Source organism: Equus quagga, chromosome 11 (assembly GCF_021613505.1).
Source record: "Equus quagga isolate Etosha38 chromosome 11, UCLA_HA_Equagga_1.0, whole genome shotgun sequence".
NCBI classification, from domain to species: domain Eukaryota; kingdom Metazoa; phylum Chordata; class Mammalia; order Perissodactyla; family Equidae; genus Equus; species Equus quagga.
Window position 1 is genome coordinate 49,988,457 of NC_060277.1, and position 23,452 is coordinate 50,011,908.

General features: G+C 37.0%; 1 protein-coding gene across 1 annotated transcript in view; it reads left to right on the forward strand.

Annotated features, from left to right (window-relative positions):
- Window positions 1-9,919: 9,919 nt before the first annotated feature.
- Window positions 9,920-23,452, forward strand: part of LCA5 (lebercilin LCA5) — a 48,130-nt gene continuing 34,597 nt past the window's right edge. The window contains exons 1-2 of the mRNA XM_046677456.1: window positions 9,920-10,303; window positions 16,025-16,554. Of these exons, the coding sequence (XP_046533412.1) occupies window positions 10,105-10,303; window positions 16,025-16,554 (729 nt within the window). The 5' untranslated portion in view covers window positions 9,920-10,104. The remainder of the gene's footprint in view (window positions 10,304-16,024; window positions 16,555-23,452) is intronic.

Consider the following 23,452-nt stretch of genomic DNA (forward strand, 5'->3'; position numbering starts at 1 on the left):
ACTTGTCATTTACATTTAGAGATTTGATCAGAATCAGACTTAATTTTTCTTGTAGGAGGAGCAGATTACTTCACCGGTATCATTGTGTCCTATCTGGAGGCACGCAGTGTCTGGTTTTTTCTTTTCTGTGGTGTTAGCAGCTGTTAGTGATCATTGTCTAGCTTCATTATTTCATTAGTGACTGCAAAATGGCAATATTCCAGTTCTGTTATTCTAATATTTCCTTTTTCATTTATTAGCTAGAATAATTCTGTTAAGACATACTGCCCGTTATCTGCTATTTTGTTGTTTTGAGATACAGCTTGTAACAGCGTAGGCAAGATACATGTTTGATTTTTTTCTCTTTACATATTGATTTTCAGATGAATGAGTTGGTTCCCTAGCATTTTCCAAAGGGAACTAGTTTCTTAAAATATCATATGGCCTCATGGATTTAAACATATTTAATGTGTGTTAATCCTTTGGTGATATAATTCTCATTGATTATGAGATTGTCCCATCTCTAGCTAGTAGGAGCTTCATCGAGTTGGCTCCTGAGCCCTTTTGACACTCCATCAGTAGTGTCTGATGTCTTCCTTGCTTTCTAGCGTGACCAAATTTCTAGATTCTTAGCTTCATCTTGTATGTTTCTGTACAAGATGGGATGGAATTCTCAGGAATGGAATAAGACATTTTATAGAGAGCTCTAGTTTCTTTTAAAGAGAAATAGTATTTAGACACTACATCTGGGTGCTAGGAATGCTTGTTGCTACTAGTTTGTTATTTCTAGGATTTTTCAGTGGACAGAGCTAAGAAATAGTCTATCATAAATTCATACTGATACTCCTAATTCACATTTTTCACTGGTTTTAATACTCATATTAGCTTATTTTTGTTTCTTCCCACGTTGAAAATTCTAATGTCTAACCGCAGCAACATAATTACTCATTTGCTTTACAATGTATATGTACTAGTCGGAGAATAACAATACCAACAATATGATTTTTGAAAATAGTTTATAAAAAGACTTTCTGCGCTTTTTTTGTCAGTAGGATATAGATATATCTCACTAGGGATATAAAGTAAAATCATTGTGTTTTAAAGTCATTTGAACTGGTTAATCTATGTGATCTTACCAACTGTGTATGTAGTTAGATTTGTTTCATTTCCTTTTGTTATAAGAATTGCTTTTAAAAAATCTAATTTCTAAAAATTATAATTTCCAAAGTCAAGTCTACAAAAGTTATAGATAAAGAAGTCTAGCGCCTACCCCGTCCCTAAATTGTACTTCCTCCTTTCCCCTCCAGCTGTATTGTTAATCAGCTAATCGCCAGTACACATGGCCTTTAAAATTTAAATTAATTGAAATTCAACAGAATTAAAAATTAGTTCCTCAGTCACACTTGCCCCATTTCGAGTGTTCAGTAGCCACATGTGACCAGCTACCATACTGGACAGCACAGATTATAGAACACCCCTGTTGTTGCTGAAAGTTCTGTTGGACGGCCCTGCCCTAGAGGACCCATTTTTCTTTTTAAGTGTTTAGTTTATCCTTCTGCTTTTTAAAAATATAAAAAATTACGTATGTAAGTTTATAACTGTCCTTCTCTGATAAATGGTAGCATGCTATACATACTTTTCTCTCTCTTCCTTTTCTTCATACATCCTGGGGATCACTTCAGACTGCAGAGAATATACAGATAGTCCTCATTCCCTTAATAGCTTCATAGTACTGTCCTTCGTGGTGTGGGTGTTTGTAGTGGATGTAGCCAGTTCCTTATTGACGGTCATTTTGACTGTTTTAGTCCTTTACCACTTCAGTAGTGCTGCAGTGAAGAGGAGTAGTGCTGCTGTGCGCATGTCGTTTTTCATATGTTACTAGAACCACTATACTTTTAACACTAATTTTATCAATGGGATTGTTAATTCTTCTAAATATTAAAACCAATTATTCTAATTATGAAAGTAATACGATTTCATTTTACTAGAAAATAAAAATATATTGAGAGAAATAAAATCATCTAAAATTGATGCTGCCCAGACACTATTTTAGAGTATATGTATCTCTTGCTTTGTAATTTTTTTTTTCAGTTCCTTAGTTCAGATAGGAAGATATTCATTATTTTCAGTATTTTTTCAGTGAATACGTATAGTTGAGATCATATTGTATATACTGGTTTGAATTTTATTTTTTCCAATAATAGTTATATAAGCACTTTCCTTGTTAACACAAACTTTTTGTAAACATTTCTAACAGCTGTGTATTATGCTGTATTGATTTTTACAGTACTTAATTATTCCACAATGGTTAGACATTAGGTTGCTTCTTTTTTATGAAAAAATAAAAATTGTACTGCATTAAACATTTATGCACAAATTTCCCCTTATTTTTCTTGGTATCCAGGAATGGAATTATTGGATCAAAGGTTAAAAGCGTAATTAAAGTTTTAATACATCTTTTTTTAAAAATTGAGATTCATGATAGTTTGATTTACACATTATTTCTTGTCTGTCACCACCTAAGTGCTCCCCTTCACCCCCTGTGCATACCTCCCACTCCCCTTCCCCTGGTAACCACTGAACTGTTCTCTTTGTCCATGTGTTGGTTTATATTCCACATACGAGTGAAATCATCTGGTATTTGTCTTTCTCAGTCTGGCTTAATTTCACTTAGCATAATACCCTCCAGGTCCATCCATGTTGTTGCAAATGGGATAATTTTGTCTTTTGATGGCCGAGTAGTAGTCCATTGTATGTCTGTACCACATTTTCTTTATCCAGTCGTCAGTCATGGGCACTTGGATTGTTTCCATGTCTGGGCTATTGTGAATAATGCTGCAGTGAACATAGGGGTACTTATGTTACTTTGGATTGTTGATTTCAAGTTGTTTGGGTAGATACCCAGAAGTGGGATAGCAGGATCATATGGTATTTCTCTTTTTAGTTTTTTGGGGAATCTGCATACAGTTTTTCATAGTGACTGCACCAGTTTGCATTCCCATCATCAGTGTATGAGGGTTCCCTTTTTTCCACATGCTCTCCAACGTTTGTTGTTTTTTGTCTTGGTAATGATAGTCATTCTGACTGGTGTGAGGTGATAGCTCATTGTAATTTTAATTTGCATTTCCGTGATGATTAGTGATGTTGAGCATCTTTTCATGTGTCTGTTGGCCATCTGTATATCTTCCTTGGAAAAATGTCTGGTCATATCCTCTGCCCATTTTTTGATTGGGTTGGGTTTTTTGTTGTTGTTGAGTTGGGTGAGTTCTTTATATACTTTGGCAATCAATTCCTTGTCTGATAAATGATTTGCAAATATTTTCTCCTAGTTGGTGGGTTGTCTTTCCATTTTGATGATGGTTTCTTTTGCTTTGCAGAAGCTTTTTAGTCTGATGTAGTCCCATTTGTTAATTTTTTCTTTTGTTTTCCTTACCCAAGTAGACATGGTATTCAAAAAGATGTGGCTAAGACCCATGTCAAAGAGTGTACTGCCTATATTTTCTTCTAGCGTTTTTATGGTTTCAGTTCTTACATTCAAATCTTTAATCCATTCAGAGTCATTTTTTGTGCGTGGTGCAAGGTAATGGTCTACTTTCATTCTTTTTTTTTTTTAAAGATTTTACTTTTTCCTTTTTCTCCCCAAAGCCCCCCAGTACATAGTTGTATATTCTTCGTTGTGGGTCCTTCTAGTTGTAGCATGTGGGATGCTGCCTCAGCGTGGTTTGATGAGCAGTGCCATGTCCGTGCCCAGGATTCAAACCAACGAAACACTGGGCCGCCTGCAGCGGAGCACATGGACTTAACCGCTCGGCCACGGGGCCAGCCCCTGTCTACTTTCATTCTTTTGCATGTAGCTGCCCAGTTTTCCCAACACCATTTATTGAAGAGACTTTCCTTTCTTCATTATATGTTCTTGGCTCCTTTGTCAAAGATTAACTGTCTATAGATGTGTGGTTTTATTTCTAGGCTTTCAATTCTGATCCATTGATCTGTTTGTCTGTTTTTGTGCCAGTACCATGCTGTTTTGATTGCTGTAACTTTGTAGTATGTTGTGAAGTCAGGGATTGTGATGCCTCTAGCTTTGTTCTTTTTTCTCAGGATTGCTTTGGGTATTCGGGGTCTTTTGTTATTCCATATAAATTTTTTTATTCTTTGTTCTATTTCTTTGAAGAATGTCATTGGGATTTTGATTGGGATTGCATTGAATCTGTAGATTGCTTTAGGTAGTATGGACGTTTTGACTATATTTATTCTTCTGACCCCTGAACATGGAATATCTTTCCATTTCTTATGTCTTCTTCAATTTCTTTCAGTAATGTCTTGCAGTTTTCAGTGTACAGGTCTTTCACCTCTTTGGTTAAGTTTATTCTTAGGTATTTATTCTTTTTGTTGCAATTGTAAATGAGATTGTATTCTTGATTTCTTTTTCTGCTCGTTCATTGTTAGTATATAGAAATGCAACTGATTTTTTAAAATTGATTTTGTACTCTGCAGCTTTGCTGTAGTTGATTATTTCTAATAGTTTTGTGGTGGATTCTTTAGAGTTTTCTTATATAGAATCATATCATCTGCAAGTAGTAAAAGTTTCGCTACTTCTTTTCCAATTTGGATTCATTTTATCTCTTTTTCTTGCCTAATTGCTCTGGCCAATATCTCCAGTACTATGTTCCTGTTCTCAGAGGGATGGCTTTCAGTTTTTCATCATCAAGTATCATGTTGACTGTGGGTTTGTCATATATGGTCTTTATTATGTTGAGGTACTTTGCTTCAATACCCATTTTATTGAGAGTTTTTATCATAAATGGATGTTGGATCTTGTTAGATGCTTTCTCTGCATCTATTGAGATGATCATGTGATTTTTATTCCTCATTTTGTTAATGTGGTGTATCACATTGATTGATTTGTGGACGTTGAGCCATCCCTGCATCCCTGGAGTGAATCCCACTTGATCGTGGTGTACAGTTCTTTTCATGTGTTGCTGTATTCGGTTTGCCAATATTTTGTTGAGGAATTTTGCATGTATGTTCATCAGCAATATTGGCCTGTAACTTTCCTTTTTTGTGTTGTACTTGTCTGGTTTTGGGATCAAGGTGATGTTGGTCTGATAGAATGTGTTAGGAAGCATCCATCTTCTTCAGTTTTTCAGAATCGTTTGGCAAGGATAGGTACTAAATCTACTTTGAATGTTTGGTAGAATTCTCCAGAGAAGCCATCTGGTTCTGGACTTTTGTTTTTGGGAGGTTTTGGTTGCTGTTTCAATCTCTGTACTTGTGATTGATCTATTCAGATTCTCTGTTTCTTCTTGATTCAGTTTTGGGAGGTTGTGTGAGTCTAGGTGTTCCTCCATTTTTAATAGGTTATTGAATTTGTGAGCTTATAGTTTTTCATAGTATTCTCTTATAATATTTTGTATTTCTGCAGTATCTGTTGTAATTTCTCCTCTTTCATTTCTCCTTTTATTTATTTGAGCCTTCTCTCTTTTTTTCTTGGTAAGTATGGCTGAGGGTTTGTCAGTTTTGTTTATCTTCTCAAAGAACCCACTGGATTTCTTTTTCTGCTCGTTCATTGCTAGTATATAGAAATGCAACTGATTTTTTAAAATTGATTTTGTACTGTTATTAATCTTATTAAACTCTTATTAATCTTTTCTACTGTTTTTATAGTCTCTATTTCTGCTCTAATTTTTATTATTTCCCTCCTTCTGCTGACTTTGGGCTTTGTTCTTCTTTTTCTAGCTCTGTTAGGTGTGTTTTAAGATTACTTATTTGAGATTTTTCTTGATTGTTGAAGTGGGCCTGTATTTCTATTAATTTCCGTCTTATGACCACTTTTGCTGCATCCCATAAGACTTGGTATGTTGTATTTTCAGTTTTATTTGTCTCCAGGTATTTTTTAATTTCCCTTTTGATTTCTTCAGTGATCCAGTGGTGGTTCAATAGCATGTTGTTTAGTCTCCACATACTTCTGACTTTCCCAGTTTTGTTCTTGTGGTTGATTTCTAGCTTCATAGTGTTGTGGTCAGAAAAGATGGTTGGGATGATTTCAATCTTCTTGGATATATTGGGGCTTCCCTTGTTACCCAACATATGGTCTATATTTAAGAATGTTCCATGGGCACTTGAGAAGAATGTATATTCTGCTGTTTTGGGATAGAATGCTCTCTATATATCTATTAAGTTCGTCTGGTCAAGTGTTTTATATAAATTTCCTGTTTCCTTGTTGATGTGTTGTCTGGATGATCTATCCATTGAAATAAGTGAGGTGTTGAGCTCCCTTACTGTGATTGTGTGGCTGTTAATTTCTTCCTTCAGGCCTGTTAATAATTGCTTTATGTACTTTGGTGCCCCTGTGTTAGGTGCATATGTATTAGTAAGTGTTATGTCCTCTTGGTGGAATGTCCCTTTTGTCATTATATACTTCCTCTCTTTGTCTCTCATTGTCTCTTTTAACTTGAAGTCTGCTTTATCTGAGAAAAGTATGACAACACCTGTTTTCTTTTGTTGATCATTAGCTTGGAGTATTGTCTTCCATCCCTTCACTCTAAGCCTATGCTTGTCTTTCAAGCTGAGGTGCATTTTCTGGAGGCAGCATATTGTTAGGTCTTGTTTTTTAACCCATTTAGCTACTCTGTGTCTTTTGATTGGAGAATTCAACCCATTTACATTTAGAGTGATTATTGCTATATGAGGGCTTAGTGTTGCCATTTTATGTCTTGTTTTCTGGTTGTTCTATGTTTCCACTGTTTCTCTTTCTCTGTATTGCTGACTGCCATTTCATTTTGGTGGTTTTCTGAGGAAGATTTCTCAGTTTTCTGTCTTTTTGTGAATTGTGGCTCTGCTCTGATTTTTTGTTTAGAGGTTACTGTGAGGATTGTATGAAAGATACTGGAGATGAGATAGTCCATTTTCTTATAGCCTCTTCTCTCCATTAACCTAAGTAGGTTCCTTCCCTTTCCTCTCCTTTTCTGAGTAATTGCTGTTACAAATTGTTCTGTTTTGAATTTTGTGTGTGTGTGGCTGAGTTGAAGTGTTTATCGTTATGTTTGATGCTTTCTTTCGGTTTCTCTTTTAAGTTGTAATTGATTCTTTGCCTCCCTACTTCTGGTTGAGAGCTGCAGGTTTCTGATCATGTCTCTCTGTTTGTCTCCTTGCTCAGAGCTCTGTAGACCTTTGCCTTTTTGTTGCCAGTGTGAGGGCATCTTTAATTATTTCTTGTAGGAGAGGTCTAGTGGCGATGAACTCCCTCAGCTTTTGTTTATCTGGGAAAGCTTTTATTTCTCCATTGTATCTGAAAGAAAGTTTTGCTGGATAGAGTAATCTTTGCTGAAAGTTTTTATCTTTCAGTATTTTGAATATATCATTTCATTCTCTCCTGACCTGTAGGGTTTCTGCCAAGAAATCTGCTGAAAGCCAGATAGGGTTTCCTTTGTAGGTTACTTTCTTCTGCCTTTCTGCTCCTAATATTCTTTCTTTATCCCAAACTTTTGCCATTTTTAGTATTATATGCTTTGGAGAGGGTCTTTTCACGTTGGACATTCGATTAATTTCATTAATCTGTAAATCTAAAACCATCCCCAGGTTTGGGAATCTCTCAGCAATTATTTCTTTGAACACCTCTCGACTCCTTTCTCATTCGCTTCTCCCTGGAATACCTATAATCCTTATGTTGCTTTTCCTAATTGAGTCGGATGTTTCTCAAAGAATTCCTTCACTTTTTTTAAGTCTTACTTCTGTCTCCTTCTTCACCTGTAGAATTTCTGCATTTTTATCCTCAAGAAGACTAGTTCTTTCCACCATAAGATCAGTTGTATTTCTTAATGATTGTAGATTATTTTTTATTTCATTAATTGTGTTTTTCATATCCAGAATTTCTGCTTGATTTGTTTTTTTTTTTTTTTTTTTGAGGAAGATTAGCCCTGAGCTAACATCAGCTGCCAGTCCTCTTCTTTTTGCTGAGGAAGTCTGGCCCTGAGCTAACATCCGTGCCCATCTTCCTCTACTTTATATGTGAGATGCCTACCACAGCATGGCTTGCCAAGCGGTGCCATGTCTGCATCTGGGATCCAAACCGGTGAACTCCGGGCCACTGAAGCAGAATGTGCCCACTTAACTGCGGGGCCACAAGGCCGGCCCCCTTGATTTTTTTTCTTTATGGTTTTCAATCTTTTTGGTGAAGACATTCATTTTATTGCTGAACTCCTTGAATTGTCTTTCTGTGTTTTCTTGTAAGTCATTGAGTTTCCTTATAATGGCTATTTTGAATTCTCTGTCATTTAGGTTGTATATTTTTATATCTTGAGTGTTGCTTCCTTGAGTATTGTCATTTTCCTTCTTGTCTGAATTGTTGCTGCAGTTTCTCATGGTGTTTGACAAACTAATCTTTTGTCGGGGCATTTGTGGTATTCTTAGGATTCAGATTCCCTGTTACCTCTAGGGTGACACTCGAGCAGCGTTTCTGGCCCCACCCCATCTGCTGCAAGCTGTGGGGGTATTATGGGTGTTTACCCTAGCCTGTGGGGTGCGTTCAGGCACTTGTGTGGATTGTCCTTGTCGGGTGGGCTTACTCGCTGGGCTAGGGGCACTCTGAGCTTCCCCACCCCACCAGAAATTGATTACCAGTGGGCTCAAAGCTGCTGTGCCTATTCTCACAGCTGCCTGGGACAGGTTCCCTCACACACACTCCGAGGAAGCGTTTGCCCCAGCACATAGATCTGCTGAGGTTTCTGTTTATGGTTTGCCATCCACGGGGCCTCTGTGCTTGGCGGGCAGGGCTTCCTCACTGGGACCTGAGCTACAGCTGCTCCTTGGCAGCATAGGGGCGCAGTTGGCTCCCCCTCTCCACTGGGACCACAAGGGTAGGCTAAGAGTTACCACTGCCTCCTCCTATGGTCACCCCAGTGCATGCTCCCACTTTCCAGGGGCTTACACCAGCTTGGAAAGCGTTCATGTGCATGCACAGGGCTACCAGGGGAGAGCAGGGCATGCTTACCTATCTCTGCCATGTCCCATGGGGCCAGTCCATCCACCCTCAAATGTGCAGCTGTGTGTGTCTCTCAGGCGTCCTGTTGTGCTGTGTGGGCTTCCTCCATTGGTCAGTGAATGCCCATTTAGTTGTAGTTCAAAAGGGGGAGAGGTGAAGGAAACAGCTCACTCCACTGTGTTTCTGACATTACCCTGGAAACTAAAGTTTTAATACATCTTGCTAACTTTTTTCCCCGAGAATTCTGTAGATCTTTTCTTGACAGGCATTCTGGCAACATTGAGTGTTGTTTTGAAAAATTTTTCATAGTTTGATAGGTTTAAAAATGATATCTGAGGTTGAGTATTTTTATGTGCCTGCTGTGGGTCTTAACATGTATTTGCCCATTTAACTTTTTGACCTCATATTTTTCTTATGGAGTAATATAAGGTATTTATTTATGTGTTAAGGATGGTGACCATTTTTCTGTCATGGTACAAATGCTTTTTATCAAGTGTTTTAATTTTATTAATATTTTATATACTTTAGTTATATATTTTTATGTAGTTAATCTTAGATATTTTTCTTTGTCCTTACTAGCAGACCTGTTCTTTACCACCGCCACCAGTATCCCTGCAAAAAATAAAACACTGGTTATTTGATCATTATTCACCTGTTAAAAATCAGCATTTGTGTTGATATAAATCGTAAGGTTTAAGAGAATCATATTCAGTTAACATTTATTGAGAAGCACTTAAATGTCAGGTACTTTATATGTTCTCTATCTAGGCAATGACCATCGATCTTTTCTCTGAATACTGTAAATACATGTGAAAATATAGATGAATTAAATTATAGCTTTTAAAAAATTTGTAAGCAGTGTATTATTTTACTTTTGGTGTCTTTCATTGTAATTAACTGTGTAAATCTGTTTCGTGAAATATGATGTTTCCCTCCCCATTCCTTAATTGTAGAGGAAGAAAGTGTATCTTCTGGTTGCTATTGTGAATTGTGGACTACGGATCTGTAGAGAAAACAAACTGCACAGTCAGGAGTATTATCAACAGAATCTGAAGACTCTAAAAAATGCTCTTCAGGCTTGTCATGGATTTTTCTGGAGAAAATAATCTGTGAAATTATGTGAATAGAGACCATTATTCAAAACCATGGGGGAAAGAGAAAGAAGTCCAGATACTGATCGAGAAAGTAAGGCAGGCCGACACCGCTACTCTTACTGTTCATCTGATTTTGGAACTACTCCACAATCTTCTGCCCGGTCATCGCTGGTCAATTCCTCTTCACCTACTAGTATTAAGGGAAAAAATCCCAGAAGACAAATTTCAGATAGCCAAGTTCATCACCAAGGTAAGTCTTTAAAAGAGTTTGCTAGATCTAGAAGACTCTTTTTTTTTTTTTTTAAAGCAGATTAGCCCTGAGCTAACTATTGCCAATCTTCCTCTTTTTGCTGAGGAAGACTGGCTCTGAGCTAACATCCATGCCCGTCTTCCTCTACTTTATACATGGGACACCTACCACAGCATGGCTTTTGCCAAGTGGTGCCATGTCCACACCTGGGATCTGAACAGGCAAATCCTGGGCCGCTGAGAAGTGGAACATGTGCACTTAACCACTGCGCCACCAGGCTGACCCCTAGAAGACTCATTTTTTAGAAGATTTTTTATTTTTCTTTTTTCTCCCCAATGCCCCCTGGTACATAGTTGTGTGTTTTTAGTTGTGGGTCCTTCAAGTTGTGGCATGTGGCAGACTGCCTCAGTGTGGCTTGATGAGCAGTGCCACGTCTGTGCCCAGGATCCAAACCTTGCCACGGGCTGCTGCACCGGAGCACCCGAACTTAACCACTCGGCCACAGGGCCGGCCCATAGAAGACTCGTTTTGAGTGCTTGAGAGCTTTATGAATGAAACTCTTCTATTAGTATTAGTGCTGTGCTATTGGTGCTGTGTATTATCCTTTGTTATATTCAAAGTCATCCTATATACAGAAGAAAGCACTGTAACTAAGGCTTCTCATTTTGTTTTCTCTTCTTCCTAAATAAATGCTTGTCTTGGGGTTTCTGAGGTTTTATAAAGGTAAAAAGAATAAATCACAAAACGTTTGTACCTTTCTTTGTCTCCATTTTTAAAAAGTAGTGAAAGGCACTGATATAAAGTGGTTAAGGGGTATTTCTGTAGATTGAGTAAAATTACTTCCCCTAGGTAATGCAGTGCTTACTGCAAAAGTTCAAATTAAACCTAGAAATGGAATTTGGGACTCAGGACCACCAGTCTGTTTTCTGTTAAACTGTTCTATAATGGAAGCAAGATTAATCATTACAAATACATAATTTTTCTTATTAAAATGTTTTTAGTCTGGAACTAGGTATTTGATTAGGTAATGTTCTAGAAATCTCTTCTTCATCTTAATAAATCCCTGGTCAAGAAAACCCTGATATACTAAGTAACAAAATATGTAAGGGCTACAAGTACACCATAGCGAAATAAGCTAAGGTAAATAAGGTGATTATAGCATGGGTTAATAAATGCAGCCCAGCTATAACAGCAGTAGCTTAGAATGGTGAGAGTTTAGGTTGCACAGCAGGAAGTGGTAAACTTGAGAGCTAAAAAGGAAAACAGTGGGCAGGTCATGAAACGCCTTGAATTGTATGCTAATATATTGACTGTTTCTGTGGGGGAATAGTTAGCTGTTGAAACGATTTAAGCAGGAGTGTAATTAAATTTGCCTTTATAAATTTTTACTTTGAAAAGTAATATTTGCTTTCTAAAAATCTACAAAGAATATATGTTCTTTTGAAAGCAGCCCTTTTGTGGACCCCTGGTCTGGCTTCCCAGGGATGTCCATACTTTTACCCATTGGGCACTTTTTTTTCTTTCTTAGGGAGCTGCAGGTTTTTTGGTCTCTTCCTCTAAGTCTGTCTCAGTGCAGGCCTCTTGTTTTGATTTTGTGGTTGAGAGCATGATCTGATATTAAAGTTTTGCTATATATTTAAGAATAAACAGACATTAGAGTTGAACCTTAGAAGTCCTATTGATTCCCAAGAAATAATTTACATATCTAGGGAATTATTGGTAGGAATACTTTAATTTTTTATTTCTTCCCCAGAAGCAGTTTAGGAGGCCACCCACTTAAGGAGTCAGAACTTCTTAAGCCTTATCTTATTTGAGAAGATAGTTGAGAAAAAGGTATGAAAAACAGTTTCAGCATCACCCAGAAAAATTTTAATTATCGTCTTCAGTTTGACTTGTACTGTTGTTTGCTTTGCATTGTCTTCTGAATTAAAGTCTGTGGCAGTTTGTCTATCTCAGATGAAGCAGTAGGATCAAACTGAGACCTTTCCTTAAGTGCTAAGTTAATTTCTCTGGGTTTAAGTTGCAGTCACTAGGGTAGGCTAAACTAAGGGAAGAACAAACGTGATTAAAATAGCATCTTGAACACTTGAACTTGTGGGATTGCATATTTGATAGTATATTCCTCCTCCTTTTTAATTTTCAGCATATTTTATTATTTTTAAAAATGAAATTGGTGCTCTATGAGAAGTTATATGTATAATGATAAAATGTAATAATAGGTTATTCATGTTTGTGTATTACATATTTATATTTCTTGTTTTATCAGTAATAAAAACAACTTGAGTTTTTGGTAGATGCATAGTTTATCTTTACTGCATGTTTTTTAAATGAGTCATATTTTGTTTTTAATCTCTGAAGGAAGAAAAAAAGCAGTATTTTCCCACCCTCTTTTTGGTGGTGACTTTTACAAGGGGGCAACGAAGAATGATATACATGACAGTCAGTCATCTTTCTTCTTCTCACTCCTATTAGCACTATATTTCATCTTGATAGTTTTAAAAATGAAAATAAACATAGATGAAAGATGGGAGATATTTTTGAGTTCAAATTGTGTTTTTTTTTACTAGGTTACCTTTTCTATCTTTTTTTTTCTTTTTTAAAGATTGGCACCTGTGCTAACATCTGTTGCCAATCTTCGTTTTTTTCCTCCTTCTTCTCTCCAAAGCCCCCCAGGACATAGTTGTAGATTCTAGTTGTGAGTGCCTCTGGTTGTGTTGTGTGGGACTCCACCTCAGCATGGCCTGATGAGCGGTGCCATGTCCACACCCAGGATCCAAACCAGCAAAACCCTTGGCCACTGAAGCGGAGCACGCGAGCTTAACCACTCAGCCGTGGGGCTGGCCCTAAGAGTACCTTTAATGATCAGTTTGTAGTCATGCTAATAGAATGTGCTAAAAATAAATGTTCAGATTTTTAGGATGTCAAAAAGTTGATTGTAGAAGCCCTTTCTGTATGACTAAATAGTTGAAATATTAGTGGAAAATTTTTATCCCGATTCTCATATTATATAGGCTTTAAGTTTTCAAATAAAACAAGTTTCTGTTTATATGAAATTTTGTTTGCTGAGCAATGTAATTTTATACATAAAAATCGGATTTGGAACGATTGACATTCATCTTTATGTATAATCATTTTAATGTATAAAGTTTGTGTCATTCCAAGAGCTGAGTACATGTTCCATAATAGGATATAGATACCAAAACTCTGTTAACTGAGTATGTTGGGAAAGAATAAAATTGGAATGATGGATGCTTCATTTTAAAATTGAAGCAATGCTGTTCAGTGGAAATATAATACAAGTCAGAAATGCAAGCCACACATGTAATTTTATATTGTCTAGTAACCACATTAAAAAGAAAAACAGGTGAAATTAATTTGAATAATGTTTTATTTTACCCAACATATCCAAAATATTATCATTTCTAAATATAGTTAATAGAAAACATTGTGTATGGAATATTCTGTATTCTTCTTCTTCTTTTTTTTTTTTTGAGGAAGATCAGCCCTGAGCTAACATCTGCCACCAGTCCTCCTCTTTTTGCTGAGGAGGACTGGCCCTGAGGTAACATCTGTGCCCATCTTCCTCTATTTTATGTGGGACGCCTGCCACAGCATGGCCTGACAAGCGGTGGCGTATGTCTGCAGCCGGGATCCGCAGCCGGGATCCAAAGCAGAATGTGCAACCTTAACCGCTGCTCCACTAGGCTGGCCCCTCTGCGTTACTTTTTTGAACTAAGTGTCCTTTTTGAAATCCAGTGTGTATTTCAGCGTTACAGCATATCTCAATTTGGACTGCCCACACTGCGGATTTCTCTGTAGCCACACGTGGCTCATGACTACTGTACTGGATAGCAGAGTTTCAAAGGTGCCAGTAGGTTTTCCCTCATTTCTTTTTATTATAACTTCCCTTCACGTATTCAAGCATTTACGGAGTAGGAATCCTAAATCAGTACACATTCAAAACAGCTTCTATAAAATCTTCCATCTTTTTAGTGAAACTTTGTAATGTTAAGTAATGAATATTACTTGTTATTCTTTTCTTGTTTACATAATGGAATCGGTATCCGTGGTTGGGAGATCAGTAGAGAAAGGTTGGATTTTCTAGTTTTTCTTCATTTTTTCTTTTTTCCTCTGGAATGTATCTCCTTCTTGAAAAAATGCAGTCACCTTGGAGATTAAAGTTCATTCTCAACTGTGGCAGACTTCCAGATGCCTCCTTTTTTTTTCTTTTTTAATTTTGTGAGGAAGATTGGCCCTGAGCTAACATCTGTTGCCAATCTTCCTCTTTTTGCTTCAGGAAGGTTGTTGCTGAGGTAACATCTGTCTAAATCTTCCTCTGTTTTACGTGGAATGCTGTCACAGCGTGGCTTGATGAGCAGTGCTAGGTCAGTGCCTCAGATCCGAACCTGCAAATCCCAGGCCACCGAAGCAGAATGTGCAAACTTAACCACTATGCCAGCCCCCAGATGCCTCTTTTAAAGGGCAGGTGCTCTGTATATTGAGGTCTAGGTTTCATACATAAAAAGAGAAAGATTCCAAATTTTTGCGAAATGTGATTTAATGTGTATACTTTAAAGATTTCATGTGCTTATATTTTTTAGAATGTAGTTTTTCGTTTTTATTTTGTTCTCAATTTATGTCAGATGTTTTTGATTTGAACATCACACAAAAGAAAGCCGTGAGAAAGCATTTAGAATCACATCTGTACTGCTAAACTGGTTTCTGTTTTTAATCACTGATAAATGGGATGAAGTTCTTATTACTGATGGCGTATTTGCGTAGAAGCGTGTTTCTTATGTGCATACTTCGTTTAATCCTTACAACAACCTTGTATAGATGGTGTATCCTCGTTCTATGGGTAGGGAAAATAGACCTGGAATAGCATAGTCGAATTGCCCAAGGAGTTACTAACTGGAAGTCTGAGTCCCAAACGTGAATCTTCTTACTGTACAACATGTTGTCATCCTGTTTCCCCAAATAAAGAAAAAGGGTTCTAATTAATTTAGAGAAAACATACGTTTCCACATTTCAAATAATGATCCCAAATATCTTGGCACAGATGGCTTGAATATTACAGTGTTTTCTCCAGTGTTTATTAGGCCACATGCTAATGCTGCCCGTGTTTGAATTCTGGCTTGCCATCTTATCTGTAAAGTTGAAAATGGTAGTGCCTGGGGCCGGCTGCATGGCCGAGTGGTTAAGTCTGCGCACTCTGCTTTGGCGGTCCAGGGTTTTGCCAGTTTGGATACTGGGTATGGACATGGGACCACTCATCAGGCCATGCTGGGGTGGTGTCCCACATAGCACAACCAGAGGACCTACAACTAGAATATACACCTGTGTACCGGGGGGCTTTAGAGAGAAAAAGAAGGGAAAAAAAAGAAGATTGGCAACAGATGTTAGCTCAGGTGCCAATGTTTAAAAAAAACAGTAAAGCCTGATACTGCCATCTTTTAAAGCAATGTAAAATAATTCCCTGTAAACTACTGGCATGTCATTTTGATGGATAAGAATATTCTTGACCTTTCTTAAAATATTCCAAGTCTTTCTTAAGAAAAACATTATATCAAGAGCTTTAAATAAAACCTGCTATTTAACTAAAGATAGTAAAATCATTTTTTAAGGAACAAAATATCTAAAGGATCCACTTGTGTTAGGATGAATAAATAATACTGCGTTTGGTACAGCTTTCACTGTACATTATTACTGTTTCTCTTTTAGCCCCTAGGAAACCAAGCCCTAAGGGCCCACCCAAAAGAAAGGGAGTCCGAGTGGGATTTCGCTCCCAGAGCCTCAATAGGGAGCCGCTTCGGAAAGATACTGATCTTGTTACAAAACGGGTTCTTTCTGCAAGACTGCTAAAAATCACTGAATTGCAGAATGAGGTAACTGAACTCCAGGTCAAGTTAGCTGAGCTGCTAAAAGAAAATAAAGCTTTGAAAAGGCTTCAGTACAGACAGGAGAAAGCCCTGAATAAATTTGAAGACACAGAAAATGAAATCTCACAACTTATTGCTCGTCATAACAATGAGATGACAGCACTGAAAGAGCGCTTAAGAAAATCTCAAGAGAAAGAACGGGCAACTGAGAAAAGGGTGAAAGATACAGAAGGTGAACTATCTAGGACCAAATTTTCCTTACAGAAACTGAAAAAGATCTCTGAAGCTAGACACCTACCTGAACGAGATGACTTGGCAAAGAAACTAGTTTCAGCAGAGTTAAAATTAGATGACACCGAAAGAAGAATTAAGGTAAAATTTCTACAGCTTCTAGTTGTGCTTTTTTGCATTGTTTTTCATTGGGCATTTAATGTGCTCTGTTAAGACTGCTTATTGCAGTTCAGCATTTTCTTGGAAATTAAAACCGTTCTTTTTCGGATTATCTTTGTGAGTAAGAGATTAGGAAAAATTTAAGATTGTATATTTAAGAGCAAGATGCAACAGCTTGTATGCCTTAATGGGCTACATGTTAATGGATGAGTGTTTAATTTCGTGGAGCTTAGTCATTTTGGGGAAGTATACTATTTGATTATCTGATTGTTTCTCTAAAATTGAAAATACTATAGTAACTATATAAAACTGACATTTTGGGGCCATCGTGTAAGAAATGCCACATGAACAATACTTTCTGTTTTTATTTCTTTGAACATTTGTGAAAGGCATCTTTGTGGGCAGGGTGTACCCCTACTCCCTAGAATAAAAACTGCTATGAGAGGTGGGTGGGAGAAAGTTGAATTACTACTCTGAGAATACAACAGATCTTTTAAAACTTTATTTTGCTTGAAACGAGAGAGGAAAAGAGTACCAGCCCGTGACTGTTACATAGAGAACTCATGTTAGGTGCTGCCTGCTGAATATCTATACATCAAACAGAAGTCCTGAGCCAGCGCTTAGAATTGCTTAAAGTTAGCAAGTAGTTTGGAAAGGAAAGTAGAGAAAAAGTGTGGGAATGATGCCTGCTGTGAAAGCTCTCTGAGCAAGGGAAAGTCAGAACTAGAAATTAATAAGCTTTCTGCAGTGTATTAACTAGGTGTTTTTAATACATGGTTTATTATAGTACTTCTTAGTCTGGATTATATACCATGCTCCATATGTCAATGCCATGCCCAGGGGCAGTCGCTTGTTTAATGCAGTGTACATCAGTGGCCAGAAAAAGTGCCTAGCTTATTCTCTAAAATTAGCAATCCTTATCTTCGTTTCAGTACACTGAAGATATCCTATTGTATAGGCTCCACCAGTGATCAACTCAAATTGCAGAGCAAACATGTGGAAACTTTTTTTTAAGGGCCTGTGAGGTGGGGTGGAGGTAGGGGCTGGAAGCAGTTATTGTCGTAAACAACAAATAGCTGACATTTAAATTATTTTTAAAGGAATGTATTAAATGTGCCACATGGTGGATTTTTAAATTAGGAACCAAGGGCACAGAATGCTAATTAATAAGAACAATTAAAAAAACCCTCTTTATGTCTTTATATAAAAATAGAACATGGAATTGCAGTGCGTCCACACACACACATACACACTATTTACTGTGCTTCTCTCTTCTAGCCAGTTATGAAGGGGGTTGATGGAGTGATGGGAGAGGGAGGAGAAAAAAGAAAGAAGGAAAAACAGAATAAGTCTGTGGATTTTAAGTTGTAGATGGAGGTAAATTATGTGGCTGCCCACTTGGGAGCATGAAAATCAGCAATCTAATACAAAGTCTTTGAAATACTTGTTAACTGTTTAGTGTCCTCAATTCTTCTTTTTCTTACTTTTTAAAAAGGCTTTTTAACTTTTTATTTTGAGTTAATTGTAGATTGACATGCATTTGTAAGAAAATTATATAGAGAGACCCCATATGCCCTTCATTCAGTTTCCCCAGTGGTAACGTATTGCATAACTAGAATATAATTTTACAACCAGGAAATTGGTTGTGCTACATTGATGCAATCCATTAACCTTATTCAGATTTCACCAGTTTTATATATGTGCACTTGTGTTTGTGTGTGTGTATGTTTAGTTCTATGCAATTTTATCACATTTGTAGATTCATGTGACCACCACCATAGTCAAGATGCAGAACAGTTCCATCACAAGGATCCCTTGTGTTACCAACTTTTATAGGCACAGCTACCTTCCTGCCTTCCCCGTCTCTAACCTGTGGCATCCAGTCATCTGTTCACCATTTCTATAATTTTATCATTTTAAGAACGTCATAGGGGCCAGCCTGGTAGCGCAGTGGTTAAGTGAGCACGCTCCGCTTCTCGGCGGCTCAGGGTTTGCCGGTTTGGATCCCGGGTGAGGACATGGCACTGCTTGGCAAGCCATGCTGTGGTAGGCTTCCCACATATAAAGTAGAAGAAGATGGGCACGCATGTTAGCTCAGGGCCAGGCTTCCTCAGCAAAAAAAGGAGGACTGACAGTAGTTAGCTCAGGGCTAATCTTCCTCAAAAAAAAAGAACGTTATATAAATAGAATCATGCAGTATTTAACCTTCTGAGTTTAGCAGATTTCATTCTTTTCTTGAGCTCCATCCAAGTCGTCGCAAATATCAATAGTTTGTTCCTTTTTTATTCCTGAGTGGTATTCCCTGGTAAGGATATATCATAGAGTGTTATGATATGTCCTGTTGAAGGACATTTGGATTGTTTTCAGTTTTTAGCCATTAACTAATAAAGCTGCTATAATCATGTATTCTACAGGTTTTTGTGTGAACATAAATTTTCATTTCTCTGGAATATATGCCTGAAAGTGCACTTGATGGGTTGTATGATAAGCGCATGTTTGGTTTTGTAAGAAAGTGCCATTCTCTTTTCCAGAGTAACAGTACCATTTTACATTTCTATCAGCAATGTATGTGATCCAGTTTCTCCTCATCCTTGACAGCATTTGGTGTTATCACTCTTTTTTATTGTAGCCATTCTGATAGGTGTGTGGTACTATCTTGTGGTTTTAACTTGCGTTATTCCTAATGGCTAATGATGTTGAGCATCTTTTCATGTGCATATTTGCCATCTGTAGATTCTATTCATTTTGTTCTTGTTTTTTGCCTACTTTCTGATTGGATTGTTTGTGCTTTTACTGTTGATTTTGGGCATTCTTTATATTTTCTAGATAGAAGTTGTTTGTCAAATATGTGGTATGCAAATACTTTCTCCCAGTCTGTAGTTTTCTCTTTTCATCCTCTTCACAGGTTCTATCAGAGGGAAAGTTTTAAATTCTGATATGGTCCAGTTTATCAGATTTTTCTTTTATGGATTGTGCTTTGGTGTCAAGTCTAAGAATTCTTCGCCTATACCTATCACCCTTTGCCTGTAGCCCCATAGATTTTCTACTGTGTTTTAACCAAAAGTTTTATGGTTTTATTTTACTTTTAAGTCCGTGATTCATTTTGAGTTAATTTTTTTATAAGGTGTGAGGTTTAGGTTGAGCTTCAATTTTTTTTGCCTGTGGGCCCAGTTGCTCCAGTACCATTTATTGAAAAGGTTGTCCTTCCTCCATTGAATTTGGCACCTTTGTCAGAAATCAGTTGGGCATATTTTTGTGGGTCTGTTTCTGGATTTTCTAGTCTGTTCTATTGATCTATATGTGTGTCCGTCTGCTAGTACCACACTCTTCATTAGACTACACGGTAAGCCTTAACAAAATCAGAGTGACTCCTCTCGTCTTACGCTTTGTTTGTAAATTTTAGCTGCTCTAGGTCTTCTGCCTTTCCCTTTAAGCTTTAGAAGAAGCTTGTCTGTGTTTCTAAACACCTTCCTGGGATTTTGATAGGAATTGCATTAAACGTGGATCAATTTTTGGAGAATTGACATCTTCACTACATTGAACTTTCCCATTCTTGAACACAGTATATTTCTCCATTTATTGAGGTCATCTTTGATTTCTTTCATCATCATTTTGTAGTTTTCAGGATACAAATCCTAGGATTTTGTTAGACTTATTCCTAAGTATTTCATTTTCTTTGGAACAATTGTAATTAGTCTCAGTTCTTTCTAGATGAGAAAGTTACTTGTGAGTTTTTACTTTCAAATTTCAAAGCTTATTTTTGTTGTAGTAATTATTTTTTATTATATTTATATATAATTTATAATAATTATAAAACCAAGAATGGCTTGATTTTATGTTTCCTCTCAAGTTTTAGGAGTGTTGATTTTGTTAGCTCTAAGCCTCAAAGTTTGATTGGGAGATCTAAACTGCTTCATTTCTGTTGTGATTGAAATTGTATTGGAATCAACATTTAATATATTATTATGAACCTATTTCTCTCAAATCAATCTCATTTCATCTGTCACACCATACTAACTCTCTTCTGAATGGAGGAGCCTCTGCAACCCACCTGAGGGAAATTATTTTCACTTTTTAGCTTATCTTTTCATATTCCTAAAGCCTTTGGCCCACTGTATATAATTATGTCTTCCATAATCTCAGTAATCAATCCAGAATTTGAAATATTTACTTTTGAATTTGTTAATTTAGTGTGAAATTTAGCTTTTGTTTTCATGCCTCATTCAGTTATTCAGAGTGGACTCCATCCAACACTGAGTTAATCTTTTTTCTTAGAACTCAGTCGATTATAGACAGTACCACTAATTGGGTAAGGGGGAAATCTAGGAGCCCGATTGTTGTTTCATTTTGCAAATTAACTAAAACCCGAGAAAGTCCCGAGTATTCCTTGAGATTGCAGTGAAAGTCTAGTAGTGCTGTCTGTAAGTTCTGTGCTGTTCTTTCCTAAGGATGCCTGTCTGTATGGTGTTTTTTCTGTTTTTCATTTGGCGTAGTTTTTGTTGTAAGAGTCTGTCCTTAAGCTGGAACTTATGGCAGGCAGTTTTGTTTGTTTATAGATTGTGTCATTCCAGGAAGGATTTCAGGCCACAATTCTTATTCTCCTTATGAGTTACATTTTCTTCTTAGGGGAGGGGGAAAAAAGCATTCTTCAGGGTTACCTATAAATAATTGAGCTGGGTAAAACTTCCCTCTGAATATCAACATGTAAGTTGGATTCAGGCTCATTTTGTTACTTGATGAAATAACAGAATGCACACTCTCAGTAATTTAAGAGCACAGTAGTTTAGAAGTGGTTAGAGAAACAACCAACCAAACAAACAAACAACCAAAGGTGTGAGTGGAGACAACCGCCCGAGAGCTGTTTTCCCCCTACCTTGTGCGATGTGGTCTGCCCGATCCTGGGCCGTGTACCAGGGATGAAGAACGCCTTGATGGGGCTAAACTTGCTGAGTTCTTTACAAAGGGGAAGACAGCTAAATCAGACTACGTGTTTATTACTTTATTTACAGCTGGCTTTATATCTTTATTTTGGCTTTTACTTCAATAAATTTATTGAATAGGATCCTGTCAAAGTAGCAGCTCCATTTTAATATGTTTATTTATTTTAATATTAATAGTTATACATGTTAATTAAGCTTTTGTTGATGTGGGTGTGTCTGTTGATATTTATTAGAAATTAAAATTGAGAATATTTAAAAACATTTCTTAATTAAAAATAATAGTAACCAACTCACTACATGTTATCATGAAATCTTTTAATGAAAAATGTCTCTTTTCTAAACCAAAAATAAATTGGGACAGAAGTGGCATCGTTTTATATATTTGCAGATTTCTTCAACATCAGTCTTAATAGAGGACAAGAGGGTCCTCATAGCTGTTTCTGAATTCAGTCTGTTGCAATATGTTGTTATGGTTGATAAATATCAAAAAAAAATTCAGCCTCACATAGATGTCTCCAGGAGTTAGATAATGGAGGAGTATTTTAAGTAGCCTTTTCAGATAACTGGATATTCTTCTCTGATACTACATTAAAACTCAGTCAGCAGTATTTTTTAAAGGTGTTTTTGCATTGTGTAATCTGAAACCATATCTGAACTTTTTGTACTTTGTCACATTAAAATCCATTGATCTTTCTTCTCCTTTGAATGAATGTTTTACCCATGAATGATTTTGTAATTTCATGCATTAATCATTTGGAAAATGTTTGTACATTGCATTAGGTAGATTTTCCAAATGTTTGTGTTTCATTATATAATATATAATATTACATGTTATATAACCTTTGGAAAGCTCCAGTCTACACTCATGATGATGAGTGAAAGCAGCCAATAATATTGTATTATAAAATAGATCTGACCTTGCAGACTCCCGACAGTGTCTCAGGGACCTTTACATGTCCCTGCACCACTCTTTGAGAATCACTGATTTAATATAAGCAGTTTTTTGTTAGCAATTTCATTAGCGATTCCTCCAGTAAGCAGTTTCCTTTAATGACTGCCAAACTGCCCCCTTGCTTACTGGGCTTGGGACTGGCCTCCAATATGGGCTGAAGGTAAAGGTGCCAATCCAGTGTCACCTTGCATAAGAAAGACTCACGGTTGGGGTTGCATTCCCTATCCAGGGATGCAGTGGCGAATTAGTTACAGATATGACCAGCGGTATATAAAGTAAATATGAATTGTAACTATCATAAGAATCTGTAATCATTAACTGGGAAATTGTTTTATGAAAAGATTAAATGGAATAGCATGTACATAATTATTAAAAGGACTCCAGTTAACTGTTGGGCACACATTTAATACATAAAGAAATTCAACTCTGGGGGCCGGCCCAGTGGCGCAGCGGTTAAGTTCGCATGTTTCCACTTCTCAGCAGCCTGGGGTTCACCAGTTTGGATCCCGGGTGTGGACATGGCACCGCTTGGCAAAAGCCATGCTGTGGTAGGCATCTTCCATATATAGTAGAGGAAGATGGGCATGGATGTTAGCTCAGGGCCAGTCTTCCTCAGCAAAAAGAGAAGGATTGGCAGTAGTTAACTCAGGACTAATCTTCCTAAAAAAAATTCAACTCTGTTTTAACATTGAATTAGCACAGAGTGAATTACTTTGTCGGAAAAACATAATGAAACTATTAACAAAGCTTTCTTTCCCTTTTTAGAAATTTCTAAAGATTTTGGGGAATAACTTGAGTAGCCTGAGTATCCTGGAGCTGTGAAAGAAAGTTTGAATAGACTTCTTTTTCTTTTGATAGATTTTCCTGTAAGAGACTGGTATTAAAATTCCCTTGACCCTAGAGCTGTCCTCAAGAAGGTATTCATTTCGTGTTGAAAAAAATGATATTGTCTTCTACTTTAAACCGTTTTCGAAAGTAAGAATTGATG